Genomic DNA, 25,146 nt, shown 5'->3' on the forward strand with positions numbered 1-25,146 from the left:
CTATGATGTACATCATAAGAATCTCGCGGTCACGTAACGGTAAAAAATGACAGGCTCTGAAGTCGGGCGTCACTCCTTTGTAATCTTCAAATGACAGGTATCAGCCTAGCGATTGGTGAGTGTTTTTAACCAGAGACCAATCAAACAGCTATCTTCGTGCCTGCAATTTTACTATGACATATTCCAGGGGTGTAGAGAGCGAAAGTGAGCCTAAAACCTGGATATCGAGGATGCGAGTAATGATGAGCACATCGATCTCATACGAGCAGACACAAATATCCTGTTGTGTGCCCTTTAATAAATGATAAATTGAAATTCAATTTCGTCAATCTAATATGTTTATTACTTCTTCTACAATATTTGATAGGTAATTGTAATATCCATGTGCCGAAAAAGTTATATCGAAGCGATAAAGACAATATAAGTTTTCTCAAATTCTAAGAGCGACCTACTCCATCGAGGCAAATAAATAAAAATAAAAAACAAAAAACACCTCCAACACTTTAAACAAAAAAGAAAGAATAAACACGTAAAACAAACAAAGTTTTGAAAGCAATTTCGTTATAAAATAACAAACTTACGTCACACTTCTATAACTTTGAATACAAAAACATATGCCTTATCCTCACAAATAGGACAATCATACAATGATACCCAATAATGACAATATACCTTACACATTTACCCTATTTTACCATTGGCAAAGACTCGGATGACACTTTACGGCAAATAATGCCGAAAAGTGGCCCAGTGTTGTAAACACTATCAGATTGTGTGACTACAGTAATCCCGTCGAATGATGTTAAAACATTAGCCGCAAATTTATTAAAACACGTGTCTTCAATCATTCTACGCTTTTAAGATTTGAGGCGGACTACTCTGCGGTCATGACTATAACAGTCTATATGTTAATAATGTAGGTCCATGCACACGACATACAGATAAATAACATCGCTCCAATATACACTCCGTAGGTGGGATTTTAATTAACGATATATATGCTACCTTACTGTAATTTGTAACTTCCGTCCATAAGATAATAAAACATGATCAATATTTATATAAATGGTATTCTGCCTATACAGCTTCATCATGATAAACGCACATGCATTACTTACTGTAAGCTATGGTAATACTGTATATGATAATTATTTTAAGTGGATTTAAGGGATATAACTCGTGTACAAAGTACATGTATATTATATATTTGGTAGCATACATTCTGACGGAGCTAATAACTTTTACAGATTCATAATTATATAAAGAAGAACAAGAAAATACAACATTTATATAATGCCGTATATCAATTGTGGGCCTTAAATGCCGACCGGCATGAAGAGGATAGGTGAGGTGTGGTAAGGTATATCAATACAAACAATCACCTGAAAGAGTTTTACAGAGGTAATATGTGAACATCATTAAAATATCGGACAAAAAATCTATGCGCAAACATGATGAATCTAATTGGGACTATCTGTAAATGTTTGCTCACTTTTATATACATTCTTTGTTCAGTAAACGATACAACCCCTGTATCAGCACAGGGTATTCCATAAAGGATGGCTTGTTATACTGAATACATTTTTTTTGTAAAAGATATTTGCACAGATGTACTTTAACTTTTTTCATATAACAATGGTTTGGCTTTTTAGCCGATAAAATATCATTGATAAAAGTCTTTGCTCATTTGTTTACCAACTAAACATATCAACGGCTGTAAAGGCGTTTGTTTACGAAATCAAAATATACACTTGTTTATAGACGTTTGTTTACCTAATACATATATAGACGTGTTTTAAACGTTTGTTTACCTACTACATTTATATACGTGTTTTAAACGTTTGTTTACCTGCTACATATATACACGTGTTTTAAATGGTTGTTTACCTAATACATATAAACACGTGTTTTAAACGTTTGTTTATCTACTACATATATACACGTGTTTTAAATGTTTGTTTTTCTAATACATATATTCACGTGTTTTAAATGTTTGTTTACTTAATACATACATACACGTGTGTTAAATGTTTGTTTACCTAATACATATAAACACGTGTTATAAATGTTTGTTTACCTACTACATATAAACACGTGTTTTAAATGTTTGTTTACTTAATACATACATACACGTGTGTTAAATGTTTGTTTACCTACTACATATAAACACGTGTTTTAAATGTTTCTTTACCTAACACATACATACACGTGTTTTAAATGTTTGTTTTTCTAATACATATATTCACGTGTTTTAAATGTTTGTTTACTTAATACATACATACACGTGTGTTAAATGTTTGTTTACCTACTACATATATAAACGTGTTTTAAATGTTTGTTTATCTAATAAATATATACACGTGTTTTAAATGTTTGTTTATCTAATCCATATATACACGTGTTTTAAATGTTTGTTTATCTAATAAATATATACACGTGTTTTAAATGTTTGTTTTTCTAATACATATATTCACGTGTTTTAAATGTTTGTTTACCGAATACATATATACACGTGTTTTAAAGGTTTGTTTATCTAATACATATATTCACGTGTTTTAAATGTTTGTTTATCTAATGCATATATACACGTGTTTTAAATGGTTGTTTACCTAATACATATAAACACGTGTTATAAATGTTTGTTTACCTACTACATATAAACACGTGTTTTAAACGTTTGTTTATCTACTACATATATACACGTGTTTAAAATGTTTGTTTATCTAATACATATATTCACGTGTTTTAAATGTTTGTTTACTTAATACATACATACACGTGTGTTAAATGTTTGTTTACCTAATACATATAAACACGTGTTTTAAATGTTTCTTTACCTAACACATACATACACGTGTTTTAAATGTTTTATTACTTAATACATACATACTCGTGTTTTAAATGTTTGTTTACCTACTACATATAAACACGTGTTTTAAACGTTTGTTTATCTACTACATATATACACGTGTTTAAAATGTTTGTTTATCTAATACATATATAGACGTGTTTTAAACGTTTGTTTACTTACTACATATATACACGTGTTTTAAATGTTTGTTTTTCTAATACATATATTCACGTGTTTTAAATGTTTGTTTATCTAATGCATATATACACGTGTTTTAAATGTTTGTTTTTCTAATACATATATTCACGTGTTTTAAATGTTTGTTTACTTAATACATACATACACGTGTGTTAAATGTTTGTTTACCTACTACATATATTCACGTGTTTTAAATGTTTGTTTATCTAATGCATATATACACGTGTTTTAAATGGTTGTTTACCTAATACATATAAACACGTGTTTTAACCGTTGTTTTACCTACTACATATATACACGTGGTTTAAAAATTTGTTTATCTAATACATATATACGCGTGTTTTAAATGTTTGTTTACCGAATACATATATACACGTGTTTTAAATGTTTGTTTACTTAATACATACATACACGTGTGTTAAATGTTTGTTTACCTAATACATTCATACTCGTGTTTTAAATGTTTGTTTACCTACTACATATATAAACGTGTTTTAAATGTTTGTTTATCTAATGCATATATACACGTGTTTTAAATGTTTGTTTATCTAATGCATATATACACGTGTTTTAAATGTTTGTTTATCTAATGCATATATACACGTGTTTTAAATGTTTGTTTACTTAATACATACATACACGTGTGTTAAATGTTTGTTTACCTAATACATGTATAGACGTGTTTTAAACGTTTGTTTACCTGCTACATATATACACGTGTTTTAAAGGTTTGTTTATCTAATACATATATTCACGTGTTTTAAATGTTTGTTTATCTAATCCATATATACACGTGTTTTAAATGTTTGTTTACCTACTACATATAAACACGTGTTTTAAATGTTTCTTTACCTAATACATATATACACGTGTTTTCAACGTTTGTTTACCTACTACATATAGACACTTGTTTTAAATGTTTGTTTACCTACTACATATATACACGTGTTTTAAACGTTTGTAGACTTCTGCTGTTATATTAACACGTAATCGTTTTTTTGGCTGGTCTCTATATATATTTCTATATAAAACTGTAAGTCGCTATAGCTTTCTGTATTTTTGTAGTGTTTTACGTATTACTATTTTTTGTACACATATTATTTAAGTGGTTTTTAAATTCGCGGTTTACGCAAGTTCACAGGAAAAAAAATATACTCCAAATATAATTAATGTGCAGAATGTGTTCTCAAATGTCAAATGAATGATGCCGTAAAAAACAAAAACAAAAATAAAAATCATAAAAAATACACACATTCAGTATAACTTACAGTGTAACAGTTCTTTACTGAGGAAAGAGCTCATTTTCATCAGACCATCGACATATTAGCTACACGGAGTTATGTATTGTATACAAGATAGGCTGGTAACATATGAAGTCACTTGTTGAACACGGCTACCATCAGTAGAGGCAGTCTTTGATGACATTACCATAACACAAGTACACAGATGGTAACAATTTACTCCCGGTAAACCTAGTCATCTCACCACACGCCCCATCCGCTGCCTCAGTAGACCGGCACACCAACTACCATTTCGTTACACATAACAAAAATGTTGCATTAAAATTTAATTATAAGGTGATGGCGGCGAATCTAACAATCTCATTTGGATACTGTCCGTACAATCCGTCATCCAGTCATAACTTTGGGAACATATTTACATATTGCTCTATAGAATTGTCCTAATAATCAGGCCAACTAACTGGGATTTTTAATCACTAGGTAGGGTAACTAGAAACACAAGTTGGATTAAACGGGTCCAGACTGTAGATAGTGAGTGTTAATGTTTATAACAGTTCACGACTGTACGACGGTTATAGAGCGTGATGTATTAATTATGCAGTGACGTTTAGTACGTAAGTGTATCAGATTGTTAAAACACAGACATGCTGTCATAAGGAACACTTTCATAATATACATTGTAATATTGAATATGTATCACTACAGCATTTAAGTAACAGTAAGACAGTAACAAGGCTTTTAACATTATTCAGTTTCAGTGGCGGATCCGGAGACCTATTTGGAGGGTTCCAAATTTCCGGGGGGGGGGGGGTTCCAAGGGGGGGAAAATTGAGGAAAATGGTGAAAATACATGATTTTTAAAGAAAATCTCATGGTGGGGGAGTTTCCTGAAGCCCAAAACCCCTCCTGGGTCCGACACTGAGTTTCAATGGAGAAATCAATATAGTCATAAGGCTGTAACAACACAATAAAAAATGTTACACAGGTATAGATAAAGGGAGATAACCCGGAAACTACTATAACTACAAACGTTTGAAGAGCTCAAACACTAACACTTATATTACTTAACGATATGTACATGGAATGAATTAAAAGAATTTACTGGGCATGTTCAATGCATTTTTATTTTCTTTTAAGAAGAAGCCAAAGTTAACCTTAAAATATATGCCAAATTAACATTTAGTAAAAAAGTGTGTACTTATAACATACAACTAGTGTAGCTTTGCTGAATGAAACTTTATATTTACTCGCGAGAACGTTAACATTAGTGTCTCATTCAATGCCTTATGCTATACATGTATATAAACAAATGGTCGAATTTGTAGTCAATGCTTGCCCATGGAAAATCATACAAAATATTAATAGATTATAAGAAATTCAGTGAATGATTACATTTCAATTTACGCTAAATTTTTGCTTAAAAAAGTATTGCTTTAAATATGAGGCAAATGTTCAATGAATTAATAATAGGTTTGGCATAGGTTAGTTTTATATGGTTTGACGTCCTATCAACAGTCAATTTGAGATCGTGCCTCCACGTGCGTAATGTATGCGTGTATATGTGAACGTGTGCTGGTGGTAGGGTATATGATGCTGGTTGACTAACCTCCTTGCGACAGGGCGGATCTGATGCTGACTTTATATTGCCATCTCATTGAAATAACATGATGAGGACACCCAGCATAGCATTGTACCCGGTCATATCATACTAACAACGGGCGAACTACACAGGCGACTGAACTGATATCGTTCGTTATATTTATGACATCTCAATTATTCGCTATTGCACAGCCAAGGAGAAGATTTTGTGACCATTAAACACAGTAAAATTCTTCATAGACATGACAACGGCAATGTGTTGCTTTTTATACTGTGTATTGTATACCATTGGTAAAGACTCGCAGATCTGTGATGCTTCGGATGATGCAAGAGAAATAACGTCCTTCTGTTCTGCTAGCAAACCACAGTCATTTTCAGCCATAAACGTTACAATGAGTTGCCTGAGCATGCGATAAAGACATTTGGTGCCGAGGTATACGGATACATATATGTATACAAAAACTGGCAGTTGATGCATATTGAACAAGATATTATATTTACAAGTTTGACAAGGTCAGATAATGTACATATGACTTGTTAAAGGAGTTATGGCTGATCCCTAATGAAAATTAATATAACAATAAGCTAAAACAAATTAGGCAATACAGTCCTAAATAACATCTATTCTGTCTGAACACCAACTGGTCCTAATTTCTATATTAGTTATTATATGAGTATAACAAATTAACAAAGTAGAAGAACAGTTCATAAACACCGGATTTCGTTTTTACCCATTTACCCCTGTCGTCATGCCTTCCGTGGTTTGACCTTTAATCGGATAGGAGTTTTTGGGACCGTCAGTCCCATATCCTTCAGCGTTATCGGAATCTAAACAATAAAATACATAGTTTTAATAGCACTAACGAGCAAGTATCCTGTTGAAGCAAAACAAATTTCTATATTGTAATACAATGTATGCCCCTAATTAAGGCAATGTATAGCGCACTATGTGATGCAGAAAGAAAATAAAAAAAAAATCATTTAAAAAATTAAAACCCCTCTACAGGTCAATTGTCCACGTGCTCTGAGTTGTGTCTTAAATGGCTAAAAGTTCCTCTCGGTTTGATTATTAGTGGCTTGTTAATTTATCATAATGAAAAAATATATTTAAATCCATTTTTTTTTTTAAATTCCCTGCCACGAGGATCCCCCTCCCCCGGCTCCAGGGCCCGGCCCCCGCCCACCCTATTATTTCAGGTAAATAGTATTTCTATTTTCCGATTCACACTATGAATGAAATTAAGATGTTCCAGGTGTCAGTTTGGCTTACATACCAGTGAAACATTTCTTTTATCATTTAGATATTTTGGGATTGTATTTCTCTCTGAAATCGCTACTTCTGTTTAAGGTACAAACCTCAGTGTCAATAGCCTGCACAAACCGGACGTGACGTAGGACATGCGTCACGGCTATCTTTGCTTCCATCAAGGCAAGCCGCATTCCAATACACATTCGCGGACCATGGCCAAATGGCAGGAAATTGATGTTGTTCTGGTTCGGTTTGAAGTCAATAAACCTTACAAAAGATATAACTTGATCATAAATCTGATATCACTTGTACATGGATGAACTGTATAGGGGCAAATGTGTGGCAAGGGACTTATTATATAATATATGATATATAATTTAGAAAGACCAGCTTATGTTAATGTTGCTCTTATGATATACGTATTATGGTGATTTCCTTCTTACTATACCATTGATTGCGAAATGGGCAAAAGTTAAGCATAAAGTACAGCATTGTGTCGATGAAAGTTATTATGAGAAACAATGAAATGGCTGTAAGTAAGACACGATGATTACAGTATCATTGTGGTGAAGTTTGGGGAGAGTTATCTAACCGCGCCGACAACATCGATGCGACATCTCGGCGCGGTCTCTTTACATCCTGACTACGTGAGTGATTTTCCTGCGCTTATTCTAGTAGATTTTGGGACTTGAGAGTAGTTCAAAACTACATGTTGTGACGGTGTGTGACCACACATACCAAAATCACGACATTATTACCTCCGGTTCAACTGACTTTACATAATGTGCTATATAACTACTTGTTTGTTTCACACCTACCTTTCCGGTTTGAACAATGTGGGTTCCGGGTAGGTTTCCGGATCTTGATGCAAAGCCCTAATTGGGATAGTAACCGCTGATCCTTTAGGAATAGTCACTCCATTTATTTCAATGGTTTTGGCAGCCTCACGATTTATCCTGAACATAAAATAGATAAATAAAATATTCAAATGTGTTCATTGTATGTCTTGTTATATTTAAATTTTACCTGCAGATTTCATATTTGATATTTGATATTTGATAACTTGTGTTTTATTTTATCTGTAAAAGCATGGTTGACATAGGCGACATTTTCACATGGAATTCTGCATTGTAACCAACCGAAGGTAACGATATTACACTTTATTTGTAGTTCATTTATATACATGTACATAGATCATCATGCGGGGCTTAATTTCTATTTTCCTTGCTATGAAAAGTCATGCCAGCCTCAAACCGAGATAGTTGTGTTATGCAAACCACAAAAATCTTAAAGAAATGCCCTTGTTATAAACTGTATCCCACCGCCACATACATGTATATGTAAATACGTGGGAAATCAGATTTAGATAAACAGGTTCCATAGTCCGTGTCTTTTCGCAACATTGAGTGTTAATGTAAATGACTCTGTCATGTAATAAATATTTTTGATATTTTTCTTTAACAATATCTATATCATATCCTGCTCATTTATAGGAAAACGTGATGTGGTGACATTGCATATTATTGAAAGTTCATTTAGCGATCAAAGTAACACAGTCTTTGTTTAATTCATTTCCAACCAGCGAAAACGTACGACAGAAACCAGTGGTTTCACATGACCACATCAACTTTGATTGAGGAAATTAGGCCTCTCGACAACTAGTAAAAAAACAAACCCTACCTATCAAAACAACTTCAAGGTAAACTGATAACTGCAGATAACATTCATTCCGTAGGAACGTGCATATTTTTAAAGAAAGTGGAGTATAGGTTTAATATACTGTGAAATCAGAAATTTTCGTCGGGCTACAATTTCGCGTTTTTTTTTTATCCCCGCTAGACCATTTCGTTGGAACGTGAAGTCGAGGATTTTAAGAATCTATGAAAGCCGGCAATATACTACTAATACAGAAAATACCTAAATGCCAAACCTGTAGTTAGTTCGTGGTCATGGTGATTCATGGATAAAAAGTATCAACGAGAATCGGCTAAATGAAATAAAATCCACGAAAATTAGCGATTTCACAGTATTACAATTACGCATCTAAATTAAAAAAATTTAATTTGGGTTTTTAAATATAACTTATCATGAAGTTAGTATTTAGGGTGACTATAACATTATTAACAGGACCTGTTCATCAGTGATGTCTTTTTAAAAGGAAATTGACGTCAATAATGACATTGGTCTCATTACCTGGAGAGAGTCGGATATAGTCTCAAGGTTTCATTCAAAACCAGTTCCATGTATTTCAGTTTACCGATATTGTCATATGTCGGTTCCTCCTGTAGAATAGAGGATGACAAATCATTTAATGAAGGAAATACGTTTTGACAAGTAAACAACGAAAGCCTATTAGTAACATTTCGGTAGAAGTTTTTACATATGAAATATCTATATATGAAGGTATATATCTGACAAAGAAGTAATTCCAACAGTGTGGACAAGTTTAGGTTTTCAAATTTTCGGAGCGCTCCGCTCCTTTTTCAACACACAGTGAAACAGACCAGTTACATGTACATATACATCATATTACAATAAGATAGAACTGATATACTATAATTGAAAATATAGCTATTATATAAAGCCAATAGTCCCCTCGGCTAAAGACAGCCGAAGGCAGCAATTAAGCTGAGAGCATCGCGGACGAGGAACGCTGATGTAGTCTACATCAGCGTTCCTTGTGATAGTGCATCTTGCGAAAGAATATGTCCTCTAGTAGAGGACATATTCTTGCGCAAGATGCACTATCACATAAAGTGAGTTAACGAGAGATATATAGACAAATGCCCTTCTTATATTGGACATATACAATTTGTACCTTTATTATCGATCCTTTTGTTATATCATAAACATATAAACATATATATAAACATTTGCTTCAGGATGGTTAGTATGAATAGTAGAAAGGTTACGTATCACAACCAGTATGTGTTTATATGTGACCTTTCAATGACTAGTACCCAGTCAATTTCATCTGAAAAACGACCAGTGAAGCGTATGTATACAAGGTTTTAAGGGTGTAAAAACTTTACGAGTTAACAATATAAAAAACGACTTCGATTCGGATACGCTATACATGTATGTACACTTAGCTGTAATGCATCTACGAAATGACGAAAACAATTAAGTTCGGAATTGTCTTTAACACCTGGTCATAGATGTGCGACAGTTTCTGAGCCCCCTTTTATCGGTTTAAAACTCACCCAAGCCCACTGCAGCGTCTCAAGATTTCAAATCAATATCGTTATGATATTGCCTTCTCGTACATAGTTTACACCATTTCGTACATATGCTTCACTGGTCATTTATCTGATGAGGGTAACAGGGTGTATGTACGTACAGTATACTAGTCACCGAATCGTCGCACACAAATAATTATTGGCTAACCTTTCTACAACTCTTATTGATATCAATAGAAAGTACTGTGGTATATAGTAAATAACTTATCTTAACGAAGTATACCCAAGAAAACCATACTTATATTGGTTTGTGTGACAGCGTCGTCCAACGTTAACCGTTTGATTTATAAAGTTTGCCATTCACATGGAAATTGTATAAAAACAAGATGGAAAGTATTTCTTACGTCTCCTAGCTGCTCGACAATTTCCTCATAAATTCTGTCCTGTACATCTGGGTTGCACACCATCTCGTAGGCGGTGAAACTCAGCAAGCTTGCTGTCGTCTCATACCCAGCCAGGAAAAACAGAAACGCCTGACCGATGATCTCGTCTGTAGAGAGCACTGTAAAAAGGGCATCAAATATTTACAAAATAAAAAACGTCTAACCAATAATCTACTCAGTGGTGAGCACTACAATAACGTTAAAATCTACTCTGTGGTGAGCACTACAATAAAGTTAACGTCTGACCAATAATCTACTCTGTGGTTAGCACTACAATAACGTTAACGCCTGTCCAATAATCTTCTCTGTGGTGAGGACTACAATAACTTTAACGCCTGACCAATAATCTACAGCTGAGAGCATCGCGGACAAGGAACGCTGATGTAGTCTACATCAGCGTTCCTTGTGATAGTGCATCTTGCGCAAGAATATGTCCTCAGAGTAGATTATTGGTCAGGCGTTAACGTTCTTGCAGTCCTCACCACAGAGTAGATTATTGGACAGGCGTTAACGTTATTGTAGTGCTAACCACAGAGAAGATTATTGGTCATGCGTTTATGTTGTTGTAGTGCTCACCACAGAGTAGATTTTAACGTTATTGTAGTGCTCACCCCAGAGTAGATTATTGGTCAGGCGGTAACGTTATTGTAGTGCTCACCACAATAACGTTAACGCCTGACCAATAATCCTCTCTGTGGTGAGGACTACAATAACGTTACCGCCTGACCAATAATCTACTCTGTTGTGAGCACTACAATAACGTTAACGTCTGACCAATAATCAACTCTGTGGTGAGGACTACAATAACGGTAACGCCTGACTAATAATCTACTCTGTGGTGAGCACTAAAACATCACAAACGCATGACCAATAATCTACTCTGTGGTGCGCACTAAAACAACATAAACGCATGACCAATAATCTACTCTGTGGGGAGCACTACAATAACGTTAACGCGTGACCAATAATCTACTCTGTGGTGATGACTACAATAACGTTAACGCCTGACCAATTATCTTCTCTGTGGTGAGGACTACAATAACTTTAACGCCTGACCAATAATCTACAGCTGAGAGCATCGCGGACAAGGAACGCTGATGTAGTCTACATCAGCGTTCCTTGTGATAGTGCATCTTGCGCAAGAATATGTCCTCAGAGTAGATTATTGGTCAGGCGGTAACGTTATTGTAGTCCTCACCACAGAGAAGATTATTGGTCATGCGTTTATGTTGATTTAGTGCTCACCACAGAGTAGATTATTAGTCAGGCGTTACCGTTATTGTAGTCCTCACCACAGAGAAGATTATTGGACAGGCGTTAACGTTATTGTAGTCCTCACCACAGAGTAGATAATTGGTCAGGCGTTAACGTTATTGTATTGCTCACCTAAGAGTAGATTATTGGTCAGACGTTAACGTTATTATAGTCCTCACCACAGAGTAGATTATTGGACAGGCGTTAACGTTATTGTAGTGCTCACCACAATAACGTTAACGCCTGACCAATAATCTACTCTGTGGTGAGCACTAAAACAACATAAACGCATGACCAATAATCTACTCTGTGGTGAGCACTACAATAACGTTAAAATCTACTCTGTGGTGAGCACTACAATAACGTTAAAATCTACTCTGTGGTGAGCACTACAATAACGTTAAAATCTACTCTGTGGTGAGCACTACAATAACGTTTACGCCTGACCAATACTCTACTATGTGGTGAGCACTACAATAACGTTAACGCCTTACCGATAATCTCCTCTGTGGTGAGGACTACAATAACGTTAACGCCTGACCAATAATCTACTCTGTGGGGAGCACTACAATAACGTTAACGCCTGACGAATAATCTACTCTGTGGGGAGCACTACAATAACGTTTACGCCTGACCAATAATCTACTATGTGGTGAGCACTACAATAACGTTAACGCCTTACCAATAATCTCCTCTGTGGTGAGGACTACAATAACGTTAACGTCTAACCAATAATCTACTCAGTGGTGAGCACTACAATAACGTTAACGTCTGACCAATAATCTACTCTGTGGGGAGCACTATAATAAAATTAACGCCTGACCAATAATCCACTCTGTGGTGAGCACTTCAATAACGTTAACGCCTGACCAATAATCCACTCTGTGGTGAGGACTACAATAACGTTAACGTCTAACCAATAATCTACTAACGTTAACGCCTGACCAATAATCTTCTCTGTGGTGAGCACTACAATAACGTTTACGCCTGACCAATAATCTACTCTGTGTCGAGCACTACAATAACGTTAACGTCTGACCAATAATCTCCTCTGTGGCGAGCACTACAATAACGTTAACGCCTGACCAATAATCTACTCTGTGGTGAACACTAAAATAACGTAAACGCCTAAACAATAATGTCATCAGTGGTGAGCACAGACATAACATTACGCCTGACCTATGATCACGTTTGTAGTGAACACAGAAATAACATTACGCCTGACCTATGATCACGTTTGTAGTGAGCACAGAAATAACATTACGCCTGACCAATGATCTCGTTTGTAGTGAGCACAGAAATAACGACGTTAAAATCAAAACGCTAATGCGACAATGAAATTCGACAACAAACGAATTTGGAAGCGAAATTGGTTAACCGTTTACCGCTATAGATGTGATTATTTCCTGTCCAATACAGGAAGTCCTATCGGAGACAAGCGATATAAGACACAGCGAAGGCGACTTTAATCATAGAAATAACTGATATTCCTGATTTTGAAATAACGTCACGATAACAAATAAACCGAAGCCGTTTATAACGATCTCTCTATCGAATTACGAGTACATGCTGCTTTTGTCAAGCAGTGGGAAGGTATTGAGAAAACCCCGATGAGGACAAGAGCTGGTGGAAAGGCATATATACTGCAGAGCAGGAAATAAACAAAGAACGATCCTGGAAATAACGGCGCAAAAAATACTTAATGTTAAACGTACCTTGAAATATTGTAAATAAACTCGACACATTACAAACTTATGTATCAATAGACATGGATACCAACCGAATTCAAAGTATGAAAACTATGAAGACGCAAAAAGGGAATGGCTACAAGCATGTCGACAAGCATGCGGTATGCGCGCAGTGTTGTGGAAAATAATTGCACTAAAATTTGGCTCGCGCCAAAACTGGACATCCGACGTTAAATAATGGGTACTATTACGAAACAAAATACACTCTTTTGTCGAATTCTTACTTTTCCTTTCAGCTTTTTCATTTGCATTCGCATCGGGAATCTCAAGTGATGCTTTGATCATCAATTGTAAAAAATCTGTTCGATTCTGAAAATAAAATAATACATTAATAAACTAATGACTGAATACTTACCGGGCCCTGTAGTCATAAAACCTTTTCTTATGTTAAAACTCAAAAATAGTTCACAGATGAACGTATTTCCATTTTAGATGCAAATACATACATCATTGGATATGTGTGTAACCGATTGGCGTTCATACAGGCATGAATATTGAAAAAATGCCGTTCAACCCTTATGTACTTGCACTTAAAATAGAAATAATTACTGTTCGCCTTCCGTGCAACGTTTTTTAAAACTTTTATTGCAAAGTGAGACCGTTCATCGAATCTTATTTATCGTACCTTCGGAATGCCTCTTTATTGGATACAATAAGTACAGGTATAATATTACATGTATATGTATGTCCATTATTTAACCTGATAGGTTTCCTTGAATAAGTACGGCCCTCGGCCGATGATATGACTCGGAACGAAACGCTACATATAATATAAAACAGAATAACAACAGCGTCTAAGGCAATTTGACGATACCAAAACAAACGGAAACAATGTAAGGAATTTCTGAAAGGTCAGCGTTTACTACCGGTGGCACCGGCAATTACAATGTAAAATCGGAGATAGGATAGCAGTAACGACGTTCGGAACTGATGTGTGTACATGTACTTACCGTAGGATTTCTCTTCCGTTCCTCTATCATCATTCGTACTTCTCTGTTAAAGAATTCCATGGAGTCACGTGGGTAGAAACAAATCTTCAAATACTTTAGAAGAGTCATCATCCAATCCCCAAATATAGCTAAAATGAGAGTAAATCATATTAAAATGATAGTAAAATATTGTAAAAAAATAGATAAATATTACTAGATTTATAACTTTTTGTGCTGAACACGAAGCATTATAATTCAAATCAAATGATGTGATTTGTTTGTAAACACTGACATCTAAAGCGTATTCAAAACATAAATTATCATGTTCAACAAGAATGATAGTATTTATCCAATCACGTTCAGCTGTTGATGCAGTGGTGGAGGTGATAGTTGATTTGTCATAGTGTTTACACTTTAACTAATGGTCTATAGAATAGGTCTAGGTTACATATGGCAAACAGATAACATTGATAATAGCTGTTTGATTATAATTAAAGAAAGACTTTTAGATATTTATAGACAAGATTGTATAGAACAAATTAGAACATCATCAAAAGGATTTTTTTTATACATGTCTTAACAAAGAAGTTGGTATACAGGGTTATTTAAGAAAATCGTTTATGAAAGGTTACTTAAAAGAAATAACAAAAATTCGGCTTTCAGCCCATAATTTAAATGTAGAGAAAGGTCGTTATCAAAATATTCCGCGACTTTTAAGAATCTGTACCGCTTGTGATATAGATGATGTCGAAGATGAATTTCATTTTATTCTTAAATGCCCCTGTTATTCTGATTTACGTGAGAAATTTTTAAAAAAGTACTATTGTAAAAAACCGAGCATGTTTAAATTAATTCAGTTATTTAACGGACAAAACACAAATGAATTAGCAAAATTGGCCAAATACATTAAAGCTGCAAATTCAAGAAGAGCTTTATTAACATAAGTAGTTATGCTCTCCGAGTGTTTTGTCTCGTCTGTGTATTTATTAGTATTTTCGATATTTGTCAATGTTATGAGAAAGTATATATATATACATATATATCATGTATATGTGTTACACTGATGAGTCGCAAGACTCAAAGTTAATAAAGAACTTGAACTTGAACTTGTAAGAAGCAAATCAATTTTAGTCCAGGACTTGTATAAATAGAACTGTTTATTCAAAAGACACGTCGACTGGGTTGATAAGATTTTGTAAGCTTTATGTTGATAAAGAGCCATATTGATTTAAAATATGTAATGAATATACTGTGGGTATATAATTAAATAAAAAAGGAAGGTTTTCGTGGGATTTTCTTATGAATTAACATCCTCTGAATATAGCATAAAAAAACAGGAACATTTTTGTTCATAATTTATCAAAGTTACTTATCTAGATTTGTATATGTATATTCTATACATTCTATTAGAAATTTGTTCAAAAGATATGGAAATATATGTACCAGATTAAATGAAAAAAACTTCATTCAAAGAAATGTCGTGAGGTATCTTAGAGATTTCTCCAAGAAAAAAGAGGTATATCTTAAAAAAACAGATTTTGATATTTTAAATAATGATGTTTTAAAAAGAGTGAAATTCATCTTTAAATGATAAAACATATGACTTGACAATACAGGTATCTTTTAATTCGGTAGTGATATCTTTAATCGAAATAAACATCTTTCATTTGTAATTAAAATAAAGATACCTTCAACTGACTTAAAAATACATGAATCTTTTGATAACATTTTTATATCTTTAAATGTGAAAGAGCCATCTTTAAATAAATTAGAGATATCTTCAAATCCATTAATACAGCCTTATGCGTTCTACTGTATATGCGTATAAAAAATATATAACTTTTTTGTGTGTTTTGTTTATTGTTTATAAGGTATCTAGTTATTAATAAAAATAACTGAATTATAATAAGAGATATATCTTTAAGTGTTTTCGATATTTCTTTAAGGTATTAAATATTAAATTGGCTTGCTATATATTCAAATCTTAAATAGTGATAATAATAATATGCAACATTTATATCGCGTCCTATATAATTTGTAAAATTACTCTAAAGCGCTTTACAACATATGGATATTAGTTATAATCGTGAAACAAAAATGGCTGTAAAAAGGGACTGTACGTAACTTATTTTCTATGTTTCACAGCAAATATCTCACCACACAGAAACACGGGGATGGGAACCGACGCGTTGTTGAATATCTTTTTCATGTGATGGATGAGTTGATTATCTGAATTTCGCTGTGAATCTACGTCCAAACCAAAGGCAGTCATGGAGATCACATCGATTGTAAAGGCGCCATAATAGCTGCAAAATACACCGTAAAACGAATTTATATCGACAGCTTGTTTGTATCCGAAACTATTTTTGGAAACAATTTCAAAGTGAAAAAGAAAAAAAAATGCTGTCTTTTACTCTGACTCTGTTGATAACGTCTTATGGACGTTATATACAAAATGTTGTTTCCATCGACATTTTTAACATACAAAGTTGGAACAAACAAGACAAAAATCAAAACGACTGAAATGATAACGAGTTTTACTCCAAGATGTTCTAAAATGTTGCTGATATTTACATTTAAAAGAAATAATCATCAACAGCTATCAGATATATACCTTACAGTTTAACTTATATTACCTGGTTGGCCATGCATCGCTTTATCATATTTGTTTTTTGCAATACATTATAACAAATCAATGATTTAATTATGTATCTTCACCCCAGTACCTTATCCGACTCTTTTAATTTTTATTTATAATTACAATGTTAAGAATACTGTTTTTTAATTAACTTTTTTATGTTGACTAAATACTTTAAAAAGGAAAATATACGTAAGAGTCAATACAATATTTAGAGTTAAACATTGTGTTACTTTCATACCAATATACGTGTGTAACACGAGGTCACATACACTATACAGAGTGCATAAGATATAGAAATCAGAGGAAAGGGTAACATATATAGTAATAACTATTAACATGATAATTTCGGCAAATGTTTTCAATCACGGGGACGGTACGGAATTCGGAGTTAGTTTAAACAGTATTTTTGTTCAATAAATGGCAGTGACAAAATAAGTTGATTTTGTACATAAGTACTTATATTAGTTCGTCTTCTTATTAATAAACCTGGCAGTAGAACGGCACTGTTACAAATATTTTGATAGTATAACAGACAATGAGAGGAAGAAGAAATCAGGGAGGAGAGGGCGAAAGGGGTGCATCAGGACATGAAAGAAAGTGGTTACGAAGAGTATAACGAGTAGAAATGCATTACTTAATTGAATCTGGTTGGAATGTGATTCACGAAGAAAAGGTAACCCTAATGAGCTCTGTATAAGGATGCATTAAATACACTGGAAATCTCTAAATTGCCTTACGTTGATTCCAATCAAACAGTATATTGATATCCTGTAAAATACAAGAGTGTTTCAGTCTATATTAATTTCAGTACCATCAAGACTCATTAAGTCTAAATATCAAACTGACATGTCACAAGTGCTGTCGAACAATATAGGTTTCAAAGTTAATGTACCCTGTTTAAACAAACGCAATACTTACATAAATATAAAATAAAATAAATAAATCTTGCACTAAAATCGTTTCGACTTACAGATAAATTGTTGAACAGAGTAAAAAACATTTAAATTATATTGATCTGGCATATCAGGATTTCCATACAGCAGAATATTTAAATTATTCCCCATTCGGAGTTGATACACGAAGCACAAAAATAACAAGACAACAGAATAAAAGGACAACAAAAACAATAATAAATAAAAAATAAAAAAAATAATAAAAAATTAGACATACTGAACAATAAAGAAAGCGAGACAATTGCTATCACAATGGAACAGCTGCTATTACTTACTCTTTTATTTCTATGCTTTCGTCAATCTCCGTACACCTCAGTAAGTTCTCCGCCAGGTTCCTCGCACACTTATTTATATCGTCACTCATCTGAAGCAAGAAAGATAACTCTTGCATCCTTTCGAGCATAGCTTTAAAAATACACATACATACATGTAGTTTATAATAAAATAGAACAGGACCTAAGGAGTATCATTGCGAAGGAAAAACATCAGGGACCTTCTCACAGAAATTATGATTTTTTTGTTTAATTGTTTGTTGGTGTTTTACGTCCTATTAACAGCTACATGTATGGTCATTTAAGGACGTAAAAACATCCCAGGTTTTCGTGGTGAAGGAAAGCCGGAGTTCCCGGAGAAAAAACACCGACCTACGGCCAGCACCTGACGACTGCACGAAGAACCCAGAACCTATTGTGTATAGTGTAAAAGGGTATATGAACAATCAAGTCTATAAACCACCTTACGATATATTTGCAGTAGTCGAAACCATACCAGCCGTCCGATAATATATATTAATTAACAATTACTATAGCGATATTTTTCATGAAGTATATGTATTAAGTTTGCTATATACTATGATATGAATTCGAGATGACCACATAACATAAACACACGTTTTCTGCTTTAATTAAACCCCTCGCTTCCCGAAAAGTACTGATCCAGCTTATTTAATAAGAGAAGGGATATTGACGATGATTTTATATGGAAATTGAAGTATTTACGACCCTGGGTGGTGATATATAAGCTTACATCCCTCTTATGCTTCAACAAGCCCCCTAAAAGATACTATTTACACCCTTAATTCCGACCCCTGATAAGTCATATATACAGATCCCAATTAAATATCGGAATTCCTAAATACAATTTAGCCATCAAAATGATCCATAGCGATATTTGTAGTCAATAAAAGGCATTGAGGCTGATATCTTCATACAGTTAGTTTACTAGACTGATACATGTAACGTGTCAATTCTTTTTGTGACCCAACGAAAAGACATTATCTACAGTTCATTTATTTGCCTAGGTCATGCGTAGATACATTCTGCTTTACTAGATGTGGAGGTACGTGTCGGTTTCAAAACAAGACGATATGGAAATGCACAGAAATGATAATAAAATGCCCGAGCAACATAATTTACGGCTGCATTGTGTTTATATATAAACATAACCAGGGGCTTTGTGACAATTATGAATACACAGACTTTATGTAAAGAGTCCTTTCATAGCTATTTAATGCTGTTATTAAAAAAAAAGTCTGGACATGTTATAAATAGTTTTGCTATTTTTTAGTTTCAATGCTGATAACATGTCTAGCAGATTCATAACATCACAGAATTTTAGGAAATGGTACACCCTCTAGAGTTCATTCACCGGTGTGGGAAAGTTAGCTTTTGTTTTCTTTGTTAAAATTTGCTAATATACATGTAATATATATCACCAGGGAATTTAACTGTGATTTTAGTATTTTCGAATGGCAACATCTATGTTTGGTCAAGTTTAAGCTGGTATGCCTCTCACAACTAGTAAAAGGGAAATTAAGCTTAGCATGTCCTAGGTGTTTATCAATGAAATTTAAATCACATGTCATTTTGTAGCATTTAGTAAGGTCGCTTAAGGGAATGACATGTTATATAAGTCCAGTGAATATTTTACGAAGACACATGCCTTGAAGTCTTCCTTTAGGCTACGGTAACCTCGTTATCGAACATTCTAATAGCTCATGTACATGCTCAATACATTCAAATAACATAATGATATACATTCCAATTTTTAATTGTGGTCTTTGAACATGACTTATCACGGGGTTGGAATTTAGGTTGAATAAAGCCTCTTTTAGGTTGTGTTACTTTAAATCTTGTCTGATAAAGGACATATATCTTTGTTAAATCGTGAGTAGAAAATGACGAACTTAACAAATCGACGAATTTATAGAAATTCCAAAACATTTAGCTCAATGTTCCACTTTGATATTATGACTTCATTATTCCACTTGAACATCGTTTTGTCCGTTGCTCAGTTTAAGATTCTGGGTTTCTAGGAAACAGATTGAGCATAAACAAATATTTTGAGTGGAAATATATAACATATCAATTAAAAGAGTAGGCATGTAATACAATAATACCCGTGTATCAATATCTGTCATAGAAAATATAGGATCTGATAATTCTTTTATGCTCAAAGTGCGTTCTTATGCGCACGCACAAAAACACCCGCATTTTACAATGCAAGATGAAGACGCACCTGTATGTATTAACCATCTCGCCATATTTATTACATTAGTCATTTTTATTTTCTTACCGTCCGCAGTTTTGAAGAACTAAACGTCGGATTCATGATAGATCGGACCCGTTTCCAGTCAGTGTCTCTCAGGAAGAATATTCCTTTATCCAGAGGACTTGGGGACGTATCCAGCAACTACATACAGTATAATTGTACAGTTACAGGCAATTGTAAATTGAAGCATACACGAAAGAACCCCACATACATGTACGTACAAATACACCGAGCATAACCGAAATAACACAATATCTACATAACTAAAACTAACACCAGTAAGTAGAATGATTTTCATTACAATGATGGAAGGAAACAATCGGACTAGTCCATATATACTGCAAATAGGAAGAAGATAAATAAACAGTCAAAAACATTTCTAACAGGTACAACATTGTCTCTTAAAATAAATTACATATCATTACTTACTTTCCTGTTACAGAATTGTGAGAAGTCTTTGATGAGTACCGCCTTCAGTATGTCTTGATCTTTGACCGTTATACTCTGCATACAACCAAAATACCACCTGTTTAAACCAAACCATAGAGTATGTGTTATAAGCCAGTGGTAATAATAACAATGATAATAATTTGAGGTTCTAATATAACGCTTTATCACAAAGAGGTTCACAAATTATTACCCGTGGTAATTGGGTCTTTGCCACCAGCTCACTACCTGTGGTGAGCATGCAGCCGGTGATGTCACTGAGGTGCTAACAGCTAGCATTCAACAATTACAGCACTGTCTAACCACATGCTCATTTACAGCCGAGTAAACTTGAACAAGCGGAGTAAACAGTCTTGTTCAAGGATACAGCACAGTGCCATGAAGGGATTCGAACCCACGAACCTTCGGTCACGAGTCCGGTGTCCTACCGCTAGACTACTGTGCCTCCATAATTTCTGATTTGTTGGTGTTCTAAGTACTTTTTTCCCATATGGATCGTTATTTTGTCGGTCTAATAATTTTTGAGAGTTTTTTTTTTCTTCTTTTTCTCTCTCACAAATTCTGGTGTTTCCATAAGATTTCATTCCGTAAATAAATGAATACCCCCGCCCCAATCATATCTACAAGGTTTGAAACTCATTCATAAAACAGTGGTGGTTACAGTATATACTTCGGAAACCTGTGCTTCACTGTATTTGAGGTCAACGACAAATATCAAATTGAAGCCACAGTTACCATATTTTAGAATGTTACACACTGAGCGTATCCGTCGGCTAGGGCGACCATCAGGTGAATACAGCAGACTAAGATCTGACATTGTAGAAATCTATAAGCTGATAAACAACATAGCTATAACCAAACAACAAATCATCCCTGTCTTCGACAACCTCAATACGAGGGGGAACTCCAAAAAACTGAAAAAATCGGTACAAGACCAACATTAGGGAACATGCTTTTAAAAATAGAATTGTAAATAATTGGAATCAACTCCATACAATTGTGGTAGATTCCCCAACCTTTAATGTTTTTAAATCTAGACTCAATAAACATTGGGTCAACCATCCAATCAAGTTTTTACCATCGTGCTACTAATATGTAATATAAGTAAATACGCGTCCTCTGCACAACCCGTAAATATGTGAACAACTATGAAGAGGCGTCAACAGAAGCAATACTATGCTTACGAAGACGTCGACCACCACGAACCATGAACAATGAACGTTTGATGTCCGTGAGGAAAACAATGGCTGCGATATTTTGCGGAAACCACGGACAACGTTAACACGAACGAAAGAAAGGACGCAAGCATGCATGGAGAGAGGAACGGACGAAGAGAATACTATATAACCCATACCCCGTCAAAGAAGGGGTATACAAACCATGGAATCAAATATGTGATTAAGTGAATAGATTGTATAAGTGAAATGCGATAAAACAACAACTGAAACAAAAAATGTAGACATAGTCCTGCGACATATGTAATATACAGTAATTGCAATATTTGCTGTAGAACATGTTCCTATAAAAATGTCAAATATCATAAGAATAGCGTTCTCAAATCAAAATATATGTATAGAAATTTCTCAGACGAACTTTCACTTTCACTGATCAATCTAAATGTGATGTTTTTATCATAGATAATGTATTCAACTTACACGAAAACGTTACCATATTCTTTTAGCCACTTATCCTCCATTTCAGTTGTACCCTAAAACAACAAAATCATTTTACAACTAAGTTGTCATAAAAGTGCTTCAAACGGAATTCAGCTGAAAAAGAAAACGGAAATAAATGAGTCTCCAAAATACATTGACAAATATTACCTAACATAAGCGATTAAAATTTAAATATCATGACGTCATCAGAACTGTGGGACAAGGCCAGTAGTCATTGTGTACCCCATATTTCAAACAGGATGTAATGTTATGAATGAAATTATTTATATGTTGCCTTTTATCAAATGTTACGTTGACAGGAAACTGATAGGTATAAGTCATCGATTACTTCTTCGACAATAACGATAAAAAATATATTTTATTTGCATTTTCGCTTACATTTTATAAGATATCTTGAGACAGTACATATCACTACAAAAAAACACAAGCAATGATATTAGGAATATATCTACATGATGAGTGAAAATTCAGTCTCAATATGATATAGACATATTATCCTATATATGGTGCATCATTACTGTATACCCGACTAAGACATTTGCTTGAAAAAACCCACATATCATTTCGAGCCTGAGCACGGTTTCATGAATACGGGCCCGGAAAGTATTTCGAAAGAAAAAGGAAATGAATAAACAGCATTTGGAAGTGTTTTCAAGGCATTGAACATTTGCAGCGAAACATCTTGGATATTTCTCTTACAGCTTAACACATTTTAACGCAGTAAATTACTACACAGACATGTATATCATTAAGTGTTTCCTATATACCGACACAAAAACTGTTTTGAATTTTATATATTGGATTGACTTAATTATATACTATTAATGTATACTGATTATCTTCTTCTAGATGTCAAAGTCTCTGTATCTTGCTGTAAGCAGAAACAATGATTTAATCCTGCAGTGTGACAAGAAAAAAGCAAAGCCTTAATCTTGCAGTGTGACATGAAAACAACAAAATCTTAATGTTGCAGTGTGACATGAAAACAACAAAGTCTTAATCTTGTAGTGTGACATGAAAAAAAAGTCTCAATCTTGCAGTATGACATGAATACAATAAAGTCTTAATCTTGCAGTTTGACATGAAAACAGTAAGGTCCTAATCCTGCAGTATGACATGAAAACAATAAAGTCTTAATCTTGCAATGTGACATTTAAACAGTTAAGTCCTAATCTTGAAGTGTGACATGAAAACAATTAAGTCCTAATCTTGCAGTATGACATGAAAACAATAAAGTCCTAATCTTCCAGTGTGACATGAAAACAATTAAATCTTAATCTTGCAGTGTGACATGAAAACATCAAAATCTTAATCTTGCAGTATGACATGAAAACAACAACGTCTTAATCTTGCAGTATGACATGAAAAAAACAAAGTCTTAATCTTGCAGTATGACATGAAAAAAACAAAGTCTTAATCTTGCAGTATGACATAAAAACAACAAAGTCTTAATCTTGTAGTGTGACATGTAAACAACAATGTCTTAATCTTGCAGTGTGACATGAAAACACTGCAGTGTGACAAGAAAAAAGCAAAGCCTTAATCTTGCAGTGTGACATGAAACCAACAAAGTCCTAATCTTGCAGTGTGACATGAAACCAACAAAGTCCTAATCTTGCAGTGTGACATGAAACCAACAAAGTCCTAATCTTGCAGTGTGACATGAAACCAACAAAGTCCTAATCTTGCAGTGTGACATTGCAGTGTGACAAGAAAAAAGCAAAGCCTTAATCTTGCAGTGTGACATGAAAACAACAAAATCTTAATCTTGCAGCGTGACATGAAAACAACAAAGTCTCAATCTTGTAGTGTGACATGAAAACAAAGTCTCAATCTTGCAGTATGACATGAAAACAATAAAGTCTTAATCTTGCAGTGTTACATGAAAACAATGGAGTCATAATCTTGCAGTGTGACATGAAAACATCAAAATCTTAATCTTGCAGTATGACATGAAAACAATAAAGTCTTAATCTTGCAGTGGGACATGAAAACAACAAAGTCCTAATCTTGCAGTGTGACATGAAAACAACAACGTCTAAATCTTGCAGTGTGACATGAAAACAAAGGCCTAATATTGCAATGTGACATGAAAACAGTTAGGTCCTAATCTTGCACTATGACATAAAAACAATAAAGTCCCAATCTTGCAGTGTGACATGAAAACAATAAAGTCCTAATCTTGCAG

General features: G+C 34.0%; 1 protein-coding gene across 1 annotated transcript; it reads right to left on the reverse strand.

The window, feature by feature from the left end:
• Positions 1-3,850: 3,850 nt before the first annotated feature.
• LOC110442381 (cytochrome P450 3A9-like) lies at positions 3,851-23,012 on the reverse strand. The gene is made up of 12 exons (XM_021485964.1): positions 22,938-23,012; positions 21,265-21,361; positions 20,860-20,976; positions 18,561-18,649; positions 16,849-16,997; positions 14,713-14,840; positions 13,987-14,071; positions 10,722-10,879; positions 9,332-9,420; positions 7,957-8,094; positions 7,246-7,405; positions 3,851-6,717 (listed from the first exon to the last, which is right to left on the reverse strand). The coding sequence occupies exons 1-12, from the start codon at positions 22,976-22,978 to the stop codon at positions 6,637-6,639; spliced, it is 1,332 nt and encodes a 443-aa protein (XP_021341639.1). The 5' UTR covers positions 22,979-23,012; the 3' UTR covers positions 3,851-6,636.
• Between the last annotated feature and the right edge of the window lie 2,134 nt (positions 23,013-25,146).

Source organism: Mizuhopecten yessoensis, unplaced genomic scaffold, assembly GCF_002113885.1.
Source record: "Mizuhopecten yessoensis strain PY_sf001 unplaced genomic scaffold, ASM211388v2 scaffold716257, whole genome shotgun sequence".
In the NCBI taxonomy this organism is placed as follows: Eukaryota; Metazoa; Mollusca; class Bivalvia; order Pectinida; family Pectinidae; genus Mizuhopecten; species Mizuhopecten yessoensis.

Bases quoted from the DNA above. Each gene is read 5' to 3' on its own strand.
- LOC110442381 (XM_021485964.1), bottom strand. From the start codon at position 22,978: ATGGAGGATAAGTGGCTAAAAGAATATGGTAACGTTTTCGT. The intron at 14,072-14,712 runs GTAAGTACATGT...TTTTATTTTCAG, and splicing joins AACGGAAGAGAAATCCTACG to AATCGAACAGATTTTTTACA. The intron at 8,095-9,331 runs GTAATGAGACCA...TTTTATGTTCAG, and splicing joins CTATATCCGACTCTCTCCAG to GATAAATCGTGAGGCTGCCA.